General features: G+C 54.4%; 1 protein-coding gene across 1 annotated transcript in view; it reads right to left on the bottom strand.

The window, feature by feature from the left end:
- Positions 1-16,495, bottom strand: part of LOC128469217 (uncharacterized) — a 33,974-nt gene extending 17,479 nt beyond the window's left edge. Inside the window, exons 1-20 of the mRNA XM_053451042.1 lie at positions 16,071-16,495; positions 15,451-15,576; positions 15,147-15,305; positions 14,803-14,884; positions 14,436-14,519; positions 14,080-14,156; positions 13,480-13,549; positions 13,096-13,148; positions 12,672-12,771; positions 11,718-12,594; positions 10,095-10,230; positions 8,795-8,902; positions 8,500-8,626; positions 8,296-8,409; positions 7,179-8,134; positions 3,806-3,952; positions 2,915-3,433; positions 2,504-2,871; positions 1,664-1,842; positions 1,049-1,199 (exon numbers count right to left, since the gene is read on the bottom strand). Of these exons, the coding sequence (XP_053307017.1) occupies positions 1,049-1,199; positions 1,664-1,842; positions 2,504-2,871; positions 2,915-3,433; positions 3,806-3,952; positions 7,179-8,134; positions 8,296-8,409; positions 8,500-8,626; positions 8,795-8,902; positions 10,095-10,230; positions 11,718-12,594; positions 12,672-12,771; positions 13,096-13,148; positions 13,480-13,549; positions 14,080-14,156; positions 14,436-14,519; positions 14,803-14,884; positions 15,147-15,305; positions 15,451-15,570 (4,427 nt within the window). The 5' untranslated portion in view covers positions 15,571-15,576; positions 16,071-16,495. The remainder of the gene's footprint in view (positions 1-1,048; positions 1,200-1,663; positions 1,843-2,503; positions 2,872-2,914; positions 3,434-3,805; positions 3,953-7,178; positions 8,135-8,295; positions 8,410-8,499; positions 8,627-8,794; positions 8,903-10,094; positions 10,231-11,717; positions 12,595-12,671; positions 12,772-13,095; positions 13,149-13,479; positions 13,550-14,079; positions 14,157-14,435; positions 14,520-14,802; positions 14,885-15,146; positions 15,306-15,450; positions 15,577-16,070) is intronic.
- Positions 16,496-16,705: the final 210 nt, after the last annotated feature.

The following is a 16,705-nucleotide window of genomic DNA, read 5'->3' as shown; positions in this document are numbered from 1 at the left end:
CTGTGTAAGAGGCGCGCTCCCAGTCCGTGCCACCGCTGGTGATGTCAGGGGTGTCTCTACAACGCAGTGGTGGACCCTCCGCTCTCTGGGGGAGGATCTCCCACCCGCGGGGCAGGAAACACCCCGGGGTAATAAAGCTCATTAAATACCTCTCGTTATACCCAGGACTGGTCAGGGGGACCCCTCCGATTATCTTCGGCATCGAGAGGGGCCACCAGCAGCCCGAGGAGAAGGATAGGCCGGGTATATATATACAGGACAGTTATAAATGCGGCGGTATCAGTGACTTTATACCCCATGGGGCGGGGCTATAAAGTGGAGTAATATGTCTGAGATTGGGTAAATTATGTGTTAAATTATTTTCTACCGTAAATGGTGCGGCGTAACGGGCCCTCCGCTCCTCACTCCTGCCGAGGGAGCCAATCACGGTGTAGGAAGTACGCCAAATGTACACAGGGTGTCTTTTTAGAGAAAATCTTGCGGGAGAGAGAGTGCTGGAACTGCATGTGTCTCCTGCTAGAGAGAGGAGCGGGGGGTGGGGGGTTAATTATACAGAGAGGATCCCAGAACCCCCTGACTAGGGTAACACCTTCTAACCCGTTCAGTCCCCTTAGGACGTATAGGTACGTCATAGCGGCAGGGAGATGCCAACTATCTCTTCCGTAACTGGTCGCTGCTGACACCCACCCTGCTGGCTGATTGCTATTATTGCGATCTGTGGGCCCTTGCTCGCTGATCGGACCCCTGCTCGCTGAGCCCCTTAACCCTGTCACTATAAATAAATAAAAAAAATCACTACCCCATGGGGTATTAAAAAATGTGTGATATGGGGTAATATGTAAAGCAGATCGCTGTTCTTTATGTATGGGGTTAACTTTCTGTTTATTTGCTGCGAGGGTTCTGATTGAATCAAAATAGTGTGGCATTGAGAGGGTTAATGAAGCAGACCAAAGCCGCTGCTGTGTTGCCATGGTAACACGCAGAGAACACCTGATGCTGGTGTTACTTTACCGCGAATGCTGCACTTTCCATACCGTTCACGCGTTACCATGGTAACCGCCGATTCCCCGTGTAAACTGTTACACGGCATACGTTCCTGCCCTCATCCAACATGGCGCCGAGCGGGCGCTCCCATCCAGTGACGTCGCATCCGCACTCAACAGCGGGGCTCGGGTTCTGCGCGCCCGTCTCTATGACGACTGAACACAGCGACGGCCGCAGAAAAGGAGTAGTGGAGACGGGGCCGAAGCGCGGAGGTTAGTGGCCTTCTGCTATACAGCTGACGTCACTGGCTGATTTCCTTCAGGGGCCGGATGGGCCCGGGAACGAGCAGTAAATATATAACTAATAAACGAGCTAATGTCTCCACTGCAGGCTGTCTCGCAGTGCGCACGGGAATACAGATATAAGTGCTCTGCTCCCAAGAGCTTACGCTCTAGCCATATGACCTGATAGACACTCAGGGTGCACTTAGAGCCCGTTACTGGTGTCCGCAGGGGGCCCCAGGCGGACAGTAGGGGCACCTGTCTGCGGGAGGGGATCAGTGTGATGTCTGTGACCGGCAGCCACCTCGCACGTCGGGTACCGTGCCGGGCCAGTGATGTCTGTTACCGGCAGTCGCCTCATACGCCGGGTACCATGTTGTGTCGGTGATGTCTGTCACCGGCAGCCACCTCACACGCCGGGTACGGTGTCGTGTTGGTGATGTCTGTCACCGGCAGCCGCCAAACACGCTGGGTACCATGTCGGTGATGTCTGTCACCGGCAGCCGCCACACATGCCGGGTACCATGTCGGTGATGTCTGACACCGGCAGCCGCCTCGCACGCCGCGTACCATGCTGCTGAGTGAGACATCTCCGCGTTTACCCCAGTGTGATGCATACCTGTGATGCGTACGTGTGATGCGCTGACGTTATTTGGGGTAATAACCGCTGGTTACAACACGCAGGGCCCGACGATGAGACGCCTCCAGCCATGTCTGCGTTAGAGCGAGGAGAAGAGCTGCACGCTAGAGACCACCAGGCAGCGGAGAGCCCGACGGATACCTGCGTAGGTCAGTAGCAAACCCTCTCACTACACACCTCCTCTGGGAGACAATTCTCTATACCAACTACACCTCAGGGAACAAGATGCTTACGTAGAAACCCAGAAACTGCTGGACATTCGGCCCCATCCGGCCCATCTAGACAGACATTGGTCTCATCTTAGATTCAGGAGCCGTATGTCTATGCCATACATGTTTAATACCCGCACTGTATCACCATCTACCACTTCTGCCAGGAGGCTGTTCCACTTATCTACCACCCTCTCAGTAAAGTAAAACTTCTGTCCATTCCATCTCAGCCTCTGACCCTCTAATGTTAGATTCTGGCCACTGGTTTCTTATTCCTCCACGTACGCAGCGTAGAGCGTAGTGGAGGTAATCTGGAGCGTGACGTAAGGGATTTAACGCTCGGACATTGTCTTTCAGATGCCTCCGGAGGGATGTATGACGGACATCACGTGATGCAGGACGTGGAATGTGTGGTGATAAAGGCAGAGGAATCGGATATAGAGGAGGAGGAGTCCCCTGGAGTCCCTCCCCCGCGGATCCCCTCCCCCGAGAAGCCGTTCTCGTGTAGCGACTGCAGGAAGCGCTTCATCATGGAGTCGCGGTTCCGTAGACACCGGTGCCAGGCGGAGAAGGCCTTCGCGTGTCCGGCGTGCGGGAAGCGCTTCATCACCGAGTCGCGGTTCCTCGGCCACCGGTGCGTCCCCCCCGGAGAGAGGCCCTTCTCCTGCCCCGAGTGCGGCAAGCGCTTTGTCAAACATTCGCACTTCCTGCGACACCAGTCGATCCACACGGGGGAGAAGCCCTTCGTGTGTTTCATCTGCGGGAAGAGCTTCCGCACAAAGAGTTACCTGGTCACGCACCAGCGCACACACACGGGCGAGAAGCCCTTCGCATGTCCCGAGTGCGGGAAGAGCTTCCGCGCCAAGTGCTACCTCATCATCCACCAGCGGATCCACAGCGGGGAGAAGCCCTTCCCCTGCCGCGTCTGCGCCAAGTCCTTCGTCAGCACGTCGGACTTCGTCAGGCACCAGCGGGTCCACACCGGGGAGAGGCCGTTCGCCTGCGTGGAGTGCGGGAAACGCTTCGCCACCAAGTCCAACCTGGCCAAACACGAGCGGGTCCACACCGGGGAGAAGCCCTTCTCGTGTTCCGAGTGCGGCAAGTTCTTCACGTGCAGCACCAACCTGGTGATCCACCGCAAGATCCACGCGCGGGAGAAGGACAGGAGTCTCGCTTCCCACCAGAAAGCTCACGCCAAGAGACGGCTCATCTCCGACAGTCCTGGGGGGGAAGGACCGGGCCACGATCCGGACGGGGACAGCGGCGTGACGCCTCGGACCGGCCAACGGGAGCCTGGCGAGAACCCGGACGCAACTAGCCTCGTGGTGAAGGAGGAAGACCTCGGCCACTCGTCAGGCCCTGCCGTGGATACCAAAGATAATCGGAGTCCGTGGGCCGCCGATACGACGGAGACCGGCGACAGTCAGAGCCTCACAAACGCCAGAACCCTCCCGGAAGAGACGTCCTTCCTGTGCTCCGACTGCGGCAAAAGTTTCAAGTATCACGGAAGTCTCATTTTACACCAGAGGTCTCACGAGGAGTACCGGCGCGCCCGTGGTTTGCGTGTGGGGGGCTCGTTAGCAGGGGGCGGGATAGGCGCGGGAGGCCCGGAGAGGGAGGTCCACCCGTGTTCCGTGTGCGGAAAAGGCTTCAAGTACAAAGCCAACTGTGTTCGGCATCAGATGACTCACGCCGTAGTGAAGCATTTCGCCTGCGCCGAGTGCGGCGCGTGTTTCGGCGAGAAGCTGCACCTCCTTCGCCACCAGAGGAGCCACGCCGGGGCCAAACCGTTCTCGTGCCCCGACTGTGGCAAATGTTTCAAGTTCAGCGCCAGTCTTCTGAAACACCAGAAGCTTCACGCCGGGGAGAAGGCCTTCCCCTGCCCCACGTGCGGCAAATGCTTCTTTAAGAGATCCAACCTTCTCCGGCACAAAAAAAAACATGGGGGGGAGGAGCCGCTGCCCTGTGCGGGGGAGGAGCCGCTGCCCTGTGCGGGCAGCAGCTCCTCCCCACTTAGTCAAAAAACCCAATCTGGAGACTGACCAGCATATTTTTGCCCGGGGGAGGAGCGCTGCGATGCGAGCGAGAGCCGTCTCTGATGGTAGGGCCCGGAGTGCTTCCTGTACCCCCCCACCCCGGGTGTTTGACACTGTAACATGTCATGCGCTTATTACATCATCAATCGACGTGACGGGGATGGAGCTCCAGCATAGAAGATGCTTTTCAGGGACTTTCAGTTGACTTTTTTCAAAGTCCCCCGATTATATATTAAATAATCATGACATCATGTTTCTGGATTCTATTTATTTGACATCATAACCACACCGAGTGCTTCCTAATACCCAACACCTGCCCTGTATAATATATAGTTCAATGGGCGGGGAGACTGATTTATCTATACATTATACAGGGTTCCCGGCTCGCTGATTTATCTATACATTATACAGGGGGCCGGTCACTGATTTATATATACATTATACAGGGGGCCGGTCATTGATTTATCTATACATTATACAGGGGCCGGCTCGCTGATTTATCAATACATTATACGGGGGGCCGGTCACTGATTTATATATACATTATACAGGGGCCGGTCACTGATTTATCTATACATTATACAGGTGCGGCTTGCTGATTTAACTATAAATTATACGGGGGGGGAGGTCACTGATTTATCTATACATTATACAGGGGGCGGCTCACTGATTTATCTATACATTATACAGGGGGCCGGTCACTGATTTATCTATACATTATACAGGGGGCGGCTTGCTGATTTATCTATACATTATACAAGGGTATACATTATACAGGGGGGGGGCTCGCTGATTTATCTATACATTAAACCGGGGGTGGCTTGCTGATTTATCTATACATTATACAGGGGTATAGATTATACAGGGGGCCAGCTCGCTGATTTATCTATACATTATACAGGGACCGGCTCACTGATTTATCTATACATTATACAGGGGCCAGTCACTGACTTATCTATACATTATACAGTGGGCCGGTCACTGATTTAGCTATACATTATACAAGGGCCGGTCACTGATTTATCTATACATTATACAGGGGCCAGTCACTGACTTATCTATACATTATACAGTGGGCCGGTCACTGATTTATCTATACATTATACAGGGGGCCGGTCACTGATTTATCTATACATTATACAGGGGCCGGCTCGCTGATTTATCTATACATTATACAGGGGGCGGGTCACTGATTTATCTATACATTATACAGGGGGCCGGTCACTGATTTATCTATACATTATACAAGGGCCGGTCACTGATTTATCTATACATTATACAGGGGCCGGCTCGCTAATTTATCTATACGTTATACAGGGGGCGGGTCACTGATTTATCTATACATTATACAGGGGGCCGGCTCACTGATTTATCTATACATTATACAGGGGGCCGCTCACTGATTTATCTATACATTATACAGGGGTATACATTATACAGTGGGGGGGCTCGCTGATTAATCTATACATTATACAGGGGTATACATTATACAGGGGCCAGCTCGCTGATTTATCTATACATTATACATGGACCGGCTCACTGATTTATCTATTCATTATGCAGGGGCCAGTCACTGACTTATCTATACATTATACAGGGGGCCGGCTCACTGATTTATCTATACATTACACAGGGGGCCGGTCACTGATTTATCTATACATTATACGGGGGGGGAGGTCACTGATTTATCTATACATTATACAGGGGGCGGTCACTGATTTATCTATACATTATACAAGGGCTGTCACTGATTGATCTCCCCTGGCAGCAACCCCTTTACCATCTGAGAGTGACTCCCTTACCGTTCATTCTTTAAAATGCCCTCCTCCTCCGTGGTCTGACGATTCTTGCCACTGATTGGCTGCTTGGCGCTCTGGATGCTGAGTGGGGATGAGTAGATCACGTGAGTGTGATGAGTTCTGCTGGCGTGTGTCGGTTAATTTAAAGGGACGTCGCAGCTATTGTATGCATGAGATTTACCTTTAACAGGTTATGCATTGTGTGTCGTGGGAAGGATGGAGCAGGACCACCAAGATTATAAAATATATATAAAACTATGTTTCCTGTCAACTTGTGGCTCAAGGGGTGGGGGTGGGGACCCTGACCATGGGGCATGAGGGGACGACTGACTGCATAAGCTGACCTTCAACTTCTTTGACTCAACAAAACCTGCCACCAAGACCATGTCTCTGCTCATTGGTGGATCAGGAGGCGTTCACCGTAACCCGCCACCAAGACCACGTCTCGGCTCATTGGTGGATCAGGAGGAGTTCACCGTAACCCGCCACCAAGACCACGTCTCGGCTCATTGGTGGATCAGGAGGAGTTCACCGTAACACGTCACCAAGACCACGTCTCGGCTCATTGGTGGATCAGGAGGAGTTCACCGTAACCCGCCACCAAGACCACGTCTCGGCTCGTGAGTAGACAGGGAGGAGTTCACCGTAACGCGCTGCATGACTCAGTTCGTCAGAGGATGGCGACCTATCCACCCATGTCTCTGCTGCTTGGTGGATAGGAAGGAGTTCACCATAACCCACTGTCCACATGCAGAGCAGTTTTTTTCCCTGTAACTTTATTTATAAGAGACGGACGTACAATACTAGGAGCAGCAGAAAGACACACGTGGGGAGGCCACACCGACGACGACGGCAAAGCGAGCCACATAAATTCTTCTTATTACAATTGTTATTACAGGAAAGACATGAGGAGGATGCGGAGGAGTCCACGGGGCACAGACACAGATAAATAAGACATAAAGTAACTTCCTCCAGAACCGGACATGCAGCTGGCGTAAAAGTGATCGTGGGGACCCACTAACCAAAGCCATAAAATCCTGTAGGGGCCACGCTGCTCACATGACCCCGGCTCATCCAGTGGCCCTGGATCTGTCTGTTCCATACACATATTGGACCACACAAAGAACAGCGATAACAATACGGCTGCTCCGAGGCCACCCCACGGGGCTCACGCGATATGGACGTCCACCATGTTTCTCCTTTGATCGGATCATTTCTGATCAGTATACGAGGACGTACTTCCCTTCGGCGTGAAGCCGCGCGTGCTTAGAGAGCAGCGAGTTGGTAACGAAGCACTTCCCGCATTGCGGACACGCGAACGGCTTCTCCCCCGTGTGGCTCCTCTGGTGGCGGAGCAGCTTGGAGACGTAGCTGAAGCCTTTCCCGCACTCGATGCACATGAAGCGTTTCTGCTCCTCGTGGAACTGCTTGTGCGAGGCGAGACTGGCGTGGCACTTAAAGCACTTTCCGCACTCGGGACACGAGAAGGGCTTGGGCCCCGCGTGGAGCCTCATGTGCGTGACGAGGTTGGAGTTCCGGGTAAAGCATCTACCGCACTCGGGGCAGGAAAACGGCTTCTCCCCCGTGTGGATCTTCTGGTGCGTGACCAGGTTGGAGTTGCGGCTGAAGCATTTGCCGCACTCGGGACACGGGAAGGGCTTCTCCCCCGCGTGGCTCTTCTGATGCGTGACGAGCTCCGCGCTGCAGCTGAAGCACCTGCCGCACTCCGAACACGTGAACGGCATCCCTGCCCGGTGGATTTTGCGATGCGTGACGAGGTTGGCCTTCTGGCTGAAGCTCTTCCCGCACTCTGAACACGCGAACGGCTTCTCCCCGGTGTGGATCTTCTGATGGGCCACCAGGTTGGTGTGCTGGGTGAAGCACTTCCCGCACTCCACGCAGGAGTACGGACTCTCCCCAGAGTGGACCTTCTGATGGGAGAGGAGATTGGCCTTCCGGCTGAAGCACTTCCCGCATTCGGGGCAGGGGAAGGGCTTCTGGCCCGCGTGGGCCCCCTGATGCGCCACCAGTTTAAAGCTGCACCGAAAGGCTTTGCCGCATTCCAGGCAGGGAAAGGATTTCCGCATGGCGCACGCTTTTCCGTTTCCTGTTTTCTCTCTGATCGCCTCACTTTGGTTCCGGATGATTCCTTCCCCTCCAGCCGCGAATCCGCCGATGACATCATCTGAAAGCAGATTGGTTGGAAGTTACACGGAAGCCAAAAACCCAGGCATCAGCCCTATCAACCCCCTTCACTAATAGGTATAATATATGGACATATTACCCCACCATAAAGCCCCGCCCCCTGGGGTATAACCCTCTGCGTGCCCCGGATTTATTACTGACCTGCGAATATATACCCCGGCCTCTCCTTCTCCTCGGGCTGCCGGTGGCCCCTTGCGTACGGCTCTTCCCCCCTCTCGATGCCGGAGATGATCGGAGGGGTCCCCCTGACCAGTCCTGGGTATAAAGAGAGGTATTTAATGAGCTTTATTACCCCGGAGTATAAACACCAAAGTATTTCCTGCCCCGCCGGTGGGAGATCCTCACCCAGAGAGCTGAGGGTCCGGAAATTCTCCATCATCACCTCCCTGTAAAGCTCCTTCTCTTCTCCCGTTAGACATCCCCACTCCTCCTCGGAGAAGTAAACGGCAACCTCCTCGAACTCGCACCGGCCCTAAATGGAGAGGAGCAATTAAGAGCCTGTGTATGGGGTAAAGGGGGGGCATGCAGGGCAAAGGGAGGCAGTGAATTCTCGGGGCATCATACAATATGCTTTGGGAGGGGTATAAACATGGCGTATGGATGGTGTAATGAGTGAGGACAGGGGGTATTTTCCTGTTACCTGCCCCCTCGCGGTGTCGTCCATCTCTGCGGGGCGGCCCCAGGTTTTCCCAATCATCCTCTCCGTGCTATCGTGAGATCGACTCGGGGCCCCTCCGAATACCGGCCCCTTGCAGGAAACGCATCAGGGCAGGCTGCTGCCTCATACAGGAGAAATGCCCCATAGACGCAGCTCTGCTGGGGTAAGAGACATCAACACACACAATACACAATGGGGGCAGGTAGTGGCATAAATGGGCAACTCAGAAGAATTTGGGGGCGGGGCGACACAAATTACATGATCGAGGAGAGCTCCGGGTTATACTGCCAGCCGATTGGTTGAATGGTTGAACATACTACCCTGCCCTTCTCCCCGTCCATCCCTCTTTACACGGCCCCTCTCCCCCGCCCACTCCTATTTACCCTGCCCTTCTCCCCCTCCCCACTCCTATTTATCCTGCCCTTCTTTCCCTCCCCACTCCTATTTACCCTGCCCCTCTCTCCATCCACTCCTATTTACCCTGCCCTTCTCCCCCTCCCCACTCCTATTTATCCTGCCCTTATATCCCTCCCCACTCCTATTTACCCTGCCCCTCTCTCCATCCACTCCTATTTACCCTGCCCTTCTCCCCGTCCACTCCTATTTACCCTGCCCCCCCACTCCTATTTTCCCTGCCCTTCTTTCCCTCCCCACTCCTATTTACCCTGCCCTTCTCTCCATTCACTCCTATTTACCCTACCAATCTCCCCATCCACTCCTATTTACCCTGCCCTTCTCCCCCACACTATTTACACTACCTTCTTCCCCCACTCCTATTTACCCTGCCCTTCTCCCCCACACTATTTACACTACCTTCTTCCCCCACTCCTATTTACCCTTTCCTTCCCCCCCACACACTTCTTTTTACCCTACTTTTCTGCCTCCATCCACTCCTATTTACCCTGCCCTTCTCCCCATCCACTATTTACCCCACCCACTCCTATTTACCCTGCCTTTCTGCCCCGCCCACTCCTAGTTACTCCGCCCACTTCTAGTTACCCTGCCCTTCGATCCACCCTCTCCTGCCCCCCCCGAACACCATTAGAGAACTCCCATCACTCTCAACCAACATGGCCAGCGATTATCATATCGCACATCATTTCAATGACCTCATTAGTAGCGGACTGTGACGTCACCCAAAAGCACCGAGTGATTACTGGTCACAGTTTGCCACTTCCATAATAAACCAGAATATTAACTGTCCCCTAATTACCCCAGCGACCAGTGCCCCTAAACTCCTCTTACCCTCCTATGCTGGAGGCTTCGCTCCGTCTTCACCAACACTTCTATAGCCGGGGGCGGCGCTCTGCGATGACGCCAGTGAAGTCGCGGTGATGGAAGCCGGAAGTATTAGAAGTGAAGTAACATGGAGCGCATGCTCATCGGCGCCATTTTGGATGAGGGCAAACCGCCAGTGGCTAAATCAGAAGAGCAAAAGGGGGCATAAAAGGACGTGTAACCATGGCAACGTGGGATTATTATGGGAAATGGAGCAGAGGTTTTCTGTAATGATAGCATACTTGCCAAGTATCCCTGTTTATCCTTTCCAGTCCCACCATCTGCCAAGACTTCCCATTCAGGTTGGGCAGTCTCACCATACATGCAGAGTGTCCCTTTAATGTGTGAAGTCCCTCTCTCAAAGCCCTGAGTCTCTTTCCACCCTCCGATACCCCTCTTTCCTCCCCTGCTGCCGCTCCCCTTGTGGCCCCATCAGCACCGCTCCCGAACAGCTCTCCATTAATATTAATCGAGAAACTGTTACCATGGCAGTGCTGGCCATTAACCCTTTATAACCCGCCCAGAGAACAGGGCATTTAGTTTCACTTTTTCAGGACTGGAGGGGTCTTACACCGATTACAGGGATACCCCACATACCTCCTCGACAGGGTCACATCTACCCCTCGCTGTATTCTTTTCATACCTCCCCACTTGCCCAGAGCAGCCCCGATTTTCCCTCTGCGGGGGAGGGTCTAACGAGACATACCGGGCGGGTTTCATACACTAAATATCAGGGGCATTAGAAGAATATGACATCACACACACCAGTGTGATGCCACCATGCAGCTCCGCCCCTGTGGTAAAGGGCAATGCAGTATGCTCTGCCCACAGGAGTGCAGCCTGTGAGACGCTGTCGGCCGGACGCTCCACCCCCGGAGACGCCTTCATTCACGACGCCCGCAGGGCAGCAAAACTATTACAAATGTGCAAAATCCTAAGTATTTGAAAGAAATTTTTTTTATTAAAAATCCTAATTTTCAGTTTCTCCGGGTGATTTATTAACGTTAAGGAATCCCACCTCCTTCTTTTAAGAACGCCCCCCTTAAATACGTCGCTATATGTCGCCTTCATTTGCGGGCTCCTGTAGCCCAAGCAATTTCTCATTGGGTTCTCTGACTTGTGACATCATCAGCGGCCTCTAGAACGTGCTGCGGACATTTCACTAGATAGGAGAGAGAGAGACTAACGTGTCCATCAGGCTAAAGTCCATCTCTTTCGTACATACGGAGATGTCTCGGAGTGAGAGGGAGCATGCAGGGAGAAGCACCGTGGCTGGAGGTTCTAGAGCCAGAGATCAGGAGTGAGTATCCCGTCGGGGGGTGGGGGTGTATTTGAGGCGACGGGGTAGGGGTAAAATTGGCGGAACAGCGCCTCGCTAGAAAGTAGCAGGGTGTCTGCCTTCCATGAGGTGAAGTCTCCTTGCCTGTCTATATATGGGCCTGGAGAGGCTTCTCCGATGTCCACTTGTGATCCCAGCTTCACGCAACAAGGCCCCCCAGCCACAGTACAGTCACCCAAAGTGGTGCACCTTCAGCCGGTCGGTTTCATCCAGGACCCAGTAGATGGGGCAATTAGGAAAGGCCGGGGGGGGGGGGTTGGCTTGCGACCTGCTTTCCGCGCCGGCGGTTATTTCTCCCCGGGCTCCTTGTGGATCTGCTGATGTTCCAGGAGATCTGCGTAGCGCGTGAAGCACTTCCCGCACACGGAGCAGATGAAGGACTTCTCCCCGCTGTGGGTCGCTTGGTGGGCGTCCAGGTCGGGTTTCTGGGCGAAGCGTTTGCCGCATTCAGAACACACGAACGGCTTCTCCGCCAGGTGGATCTTCCGGTGGGACACGAGACAGGAGCTCTGGGTGAAGCATTTCCCGCACTCCAAACATGAGAACGGCTTCTCTCCCGTGTGGATCCGCTCGTGCGCCACCAGGTCGGATTTGCGCGTGAAGCACCTCCCGCACACCGAGCAGCCGTACGGCTTCTCTCCCGAGTGGACTCTCATGTGGGCCACCAGGATGGTGTTACTGATGAAACATTTCCCGCATTCCGAGCAGGCAAAGGGCTTCTCCCCCGTGTGCACCCGCTGGTGGATCACCAGATGGGAGTTACACACGAAGCGCTTGGCGCACACGGAACACGCGAAGGGCTTGTCGCCGGTGTGGATCCGCTGGTGTATGGCCAGGTTGGAGCTCTGGCTGAAGCATTTGCCGCAGTCCGGGCACGGAAATGGCTTCTCCCCGGTGTGGAGTCTCTGGTGTCGGACCAGGTGGGAGTTGCAGAAAAAGCCCTTCCCGCACTCGGGACACGCGAATGGCTTCTCCCCCGTGTGGTTCTTCTGGTGGGAAATCAGACGGGACTTGCTGACAAAGCACTTTCCGCATTCCGGACACGCGAAAGGCCGGTCCTGCCCGGATTTTGTCTTCTGGGGGCCGACGCGAGACTTCCTGGTACGAGGAGACTCTCCCGGTGCTCGAGAACCTTGTCTTCCCGCGTTCTCACGCGTTTGGCTACCTGGAAGGAAACGAGAGAGCCATGATGGGAGAGGGTCCCCTAATTCCTGATGGGATGTCTAGAGAGTCTTCCCTCACCTGTGCCGATGTCCATCGGGATCTCCTCCTCCTTCACCTGGACTATCAGGAGCATCTCCTCGTCCTTCGACGCAACCTTACCTTCCTGCTTTATCTCCGACTGAATGGGAAACCAATGAGAGTTAAGAGCCCCGGAGAAGCCGGATAAACCCGTGGCTCACATCAAATACAGCCAATGCCGCCACATTCACGGCCCCACTATGCAGGGGTGGGGCGATGTGGGGGAGGGCAGTACTTCTGCTGGGAGGGGAGGTCTCCTTTTTACCCCACCGCTAAGCAGGACAATAAGGTGTTAAGGTGGGTTAAATTGTTGGCCATTTGCCCCGCCTGACATCATCAGGATTATTGCCTGTTATTGGACTAGCAGAAAGTACGATGTTACATCATCACCCGTAGACTCCTCCCCCGAGGGGTTGCCGTTTACCTCGCTTTGTCTCTCGTCCTCCGTTTCAGAATGCCGCTCCTTCCGTTTGCTTCCTGAAAAGTAAAAGGTTCTGTAAGAGATCCCAAGTCCGGAGTTGACGCGATAAACCCTGGAACCGGGAACATGGCGGCTCCTGATAGGGACCCCCGGTCACCAGATACCCTTCCCATGGCATGCCCCTCGCTAATGCATGGAGGGGATTGTCCAGAACCTTTCTCCACCCCCCAGCAATTGGTTGTCCAAGAGACGAGTTTGCAAGGGGGATGTCTCCATGTGAAACCGTCCGGGGGGGGGGGGGTCTCCCTGAGGGTCTCACCCAGGAGCCCAATGTTAACCCTTTCATATGAAAGCTTCTACGGCTCCCGGACACCCTGAGGTTTTCACCTGAGCTGATACGCGTGGGAAGCTCCACCGGCGGCTTCCCGCTGGGCGGCGGATCCTCTGCGTCTTCTGCCTAAACCACACAAAAAAAAAGTCGCTGAAATCGGGGCTGCAGGGATACGTGGCCCCGACACGGGCAGCTCTCCGGTGTTACCCTGCGATGCACGCGGCGGTAGAGGTCATACGAGCCGAGACAGCAGGGAACGGCAGAGAGACCCGGGGCCTCTGAGAAGAGACAGACCCGGGGCCTCTGAGAAGAGACAGCCCTGGAAATGCACAGTATGGGTCCCCTCATCTGAGTGCAGCGAGACACGTGGGCCTGACCGGGAGCGGTCTCTTCCAAAACACTGTCCCCGAGCAACGTGTCCGTGCCTCTACACCCTCAATCATGCTTTAGAAAAGTGGAACAGCCTCCCAGCGGACGTGGTAGAGGGTAATACAGTGAGGGTATTAAACATACATGGGAAAGGCACATGGCTCCTGAATCTAAGACGAGACCAACCAAGGGGGGGCGGTCTACTGGCAGGTTCTGGGTTACTACGAATTGGTTGGCCTTCGGGGCCACTCTCTATGGTTATTTACTGTGGGAACGCATTGCGTTACCTGATCGCCGGGTGCATCGCTGTCATCTTCGTCCGAGGACGCGGGGCCCCGCGCTTCTTTCTGAGGGCCCGGCCTGTCTATAGGAACCAAAAGTGGGAATAATCAGGAAAACGCGTGAGCAGATTCCATATTACATCTTGCGGCCAATCACAGACTGCCCCTGCCCCATGTGAGCGGGGCCCTCAGGAGCCCACCATTCTGGCCAGGAACGCTGTATAAATTCACATTCGGCTAGATCGTCAGCTCAAAGGCCGACTCTTCACCTCCTGCTGCATTTATGAACCCCCACAATTAATTCAATCATCCCCCCCTAGATGGGACAGGACGGGCCACCGGGCCGTGTACGCACTACTGACCCGAACAGCGACGCGCGTGGCTTCTATTGGTCGTGGAGTCTTCGCCGTCGGAGCTGCTCTGCTCTGATTCGCTCTCCTTACCCTCTGATCGAACAGGAAACGACAGGTTAATATTAATCAAATTACCCGAAAGGGGCGTGAAGTGACGCGTCGGGGTAACCCAGGAACGGCCTCTAATGCTCCCGGAGACGCGCTGCCATCAGAGACACCGTGAAGGAGAATGACTGCAGGTGGCCCCTGGGAGCCACTCGCTCACCCAGGGGTCACAACCGACATCCCCGCCCCCGATTACTCGTTAATGGCCTCCTAATACCATCAGGGCAGAAACGTAAGGATCGTCGGCCAACCGCCACCCGAGTACCGTTACCTGGTGTACTGAGCGGCAGCTCCTCATCCTCTACCTTGACCACATTGAGAAAGTCTTTGTCATCATCCAAACTCTGCCATTCCTACAGACAAACAATGACATCATCACCACCACAAAAGAACCTGAGCAACGGCATCATCACGCGGGAGCCTGAGCGACAGTCACCACCACCCCACAGGAACCTGATCAATGACATCATCACATGGGAACCGGAACAATGACGTCATCACCACATGAGAACCTGAGCAATGACGTCATCACACCTGAGACACACAATGAGCCGTCGCCATCCAGACACACGCCTCGGTGTTACTGTATAACGTCCCGTTCCCGGCAGCGCTCACCTCTCCAGTCAGCAGGGACATCATCTTGTTGGTCAGTTCCAGGATCTTCTGCTCGCGGTTCCTCTGAGAGGTCCTCTGAGAGGTCCTCTGGCGGGTCCGGGGGGTCGGGCTTGGGCTCCGCGTCTTGCGTCCGTCCGGGTTCTTCACAACGATGTAATCCTGAATAATGATTAGGAGGAGAAGCTGATAAGCATCACTGGTGGAACAGACCGGGTCACCGCTTCGCGCAGGTCCCGCTCAGACCAAAGCAATCCATCCCTAAACCCCACGAGCCGCTGGCTGGTCGGCAGGCGGAGACACTCGCCTCTCCCGTCAGCAGGTAGACGATCTCCAGCATGAGGTTCAGGATCTCCTCAGCCATGCGGCTCCTGTCCAGCTGGGCCGGGGAAGGCGGAAGACCGGAGGCGGACGTCTTAGAAGTCATGATTTGCTGCATTCAGAAAGAGAAAAAGATACTTAGGAGACCCAGGGCACGGACGAGCCGTCACTGGAGACATCTCCCGGGGCAGATCTTCACGGAACCCCCTGGAGGGTAATAACTAGAAGACGTTTATATGGGGCGTGCGGGGCGGCTTCACCCATCTAATCGTTACGGATCAGAAACATAATGGTGCCACTTTTAACCCTTTATAGTCATTTCCACTGCGCTGCTCCTGGATTACCCCCTGCCTGCCCCCCTGGCACTCTTGAAGGGACAGTCACATAAATGCCCCAGGCACCAGCTGGGGAAAATGGAACCCATACAAATCATATGTTAATTAGATTAATTAATGAGGATAATAGAATAGCAGCAGAGCTTCATCTCCATGCATCATGCCAATCAACAATGACGTCATCGTGTACTGCTCTGAGACCAACCACCTCAGGGGCTGACTATAGAGCGGTACTGAGTATAACCTGTCTTACTACAGCTCCTGCACACACCTGGCAATCTTCTCCCGGTGGCAGAACCCTGCCTCCACTCCTCTAGCTCGAGAGAATGTAGAGCCGAGTCCCGGCGAGCGTAAGAAAACGAGGCCTAGAGAGCCAAGAGCTAACGGCTTCACGCATGCGCGGCTCTGGTTGGCTGCCCTTTGGAGGATGCGCGGACCTGGTTGGCAGCACACTGCGCATGTGGCCGACGGAAGACTTTTACTATAGAAACGAAGGAAGCACTTACATGTCACCGGAATCGGATGCTGTGTCCGCCATCTTGGATAATGGCAAATCTCCTGTAATTATGCCGACAATATAAAGGCAGGGCTAGGAGATATAGGCCACCACCGACCGTGCAGCGCTGACCCTGACCGGGAATGCGAGGCCATCCATAGTGGCTGCCTCCGGGCCTCGTTATGTGGCATATGAGTTATTAACAGCCATTGTACCACAACAAATAATTGCCCCGGGGCAGATGCATCGGCGTACTGCTTAGTTAACATGTGTTTCTGAATATTGCGTTTTATCTCAAGGAAGCTGCAGCTGGGGCCGCAAAAATGTAACTCTCAGACGGCCGCATTCACGTCATCAGGAGGCTGCTGGCCTTAAAGGGACAGGAGCAACTCGCCATCGTCCATCCAGCC

The sequence above is a fragment of the Spea bombifrons genome, chromosome 11 (genome assembly GCF_027358695.1).
Source record: "Spea bombifrons isolate aSpeBom1 chromosome 11, aSpeBom1.2.pri, whole genome shotgun sequence".
In the NCBI taxonomy this organism is placed as follows: Eukaryota; Metazoa; Chordata; class Amphibia; order Anura; family Pelobatidae; genus Spea; species Spea bombifrons.
Note: the sequence above shows the minus strand (reverse complement) of the source record. Positions and strands in the feature narration are given on the sequence as shown.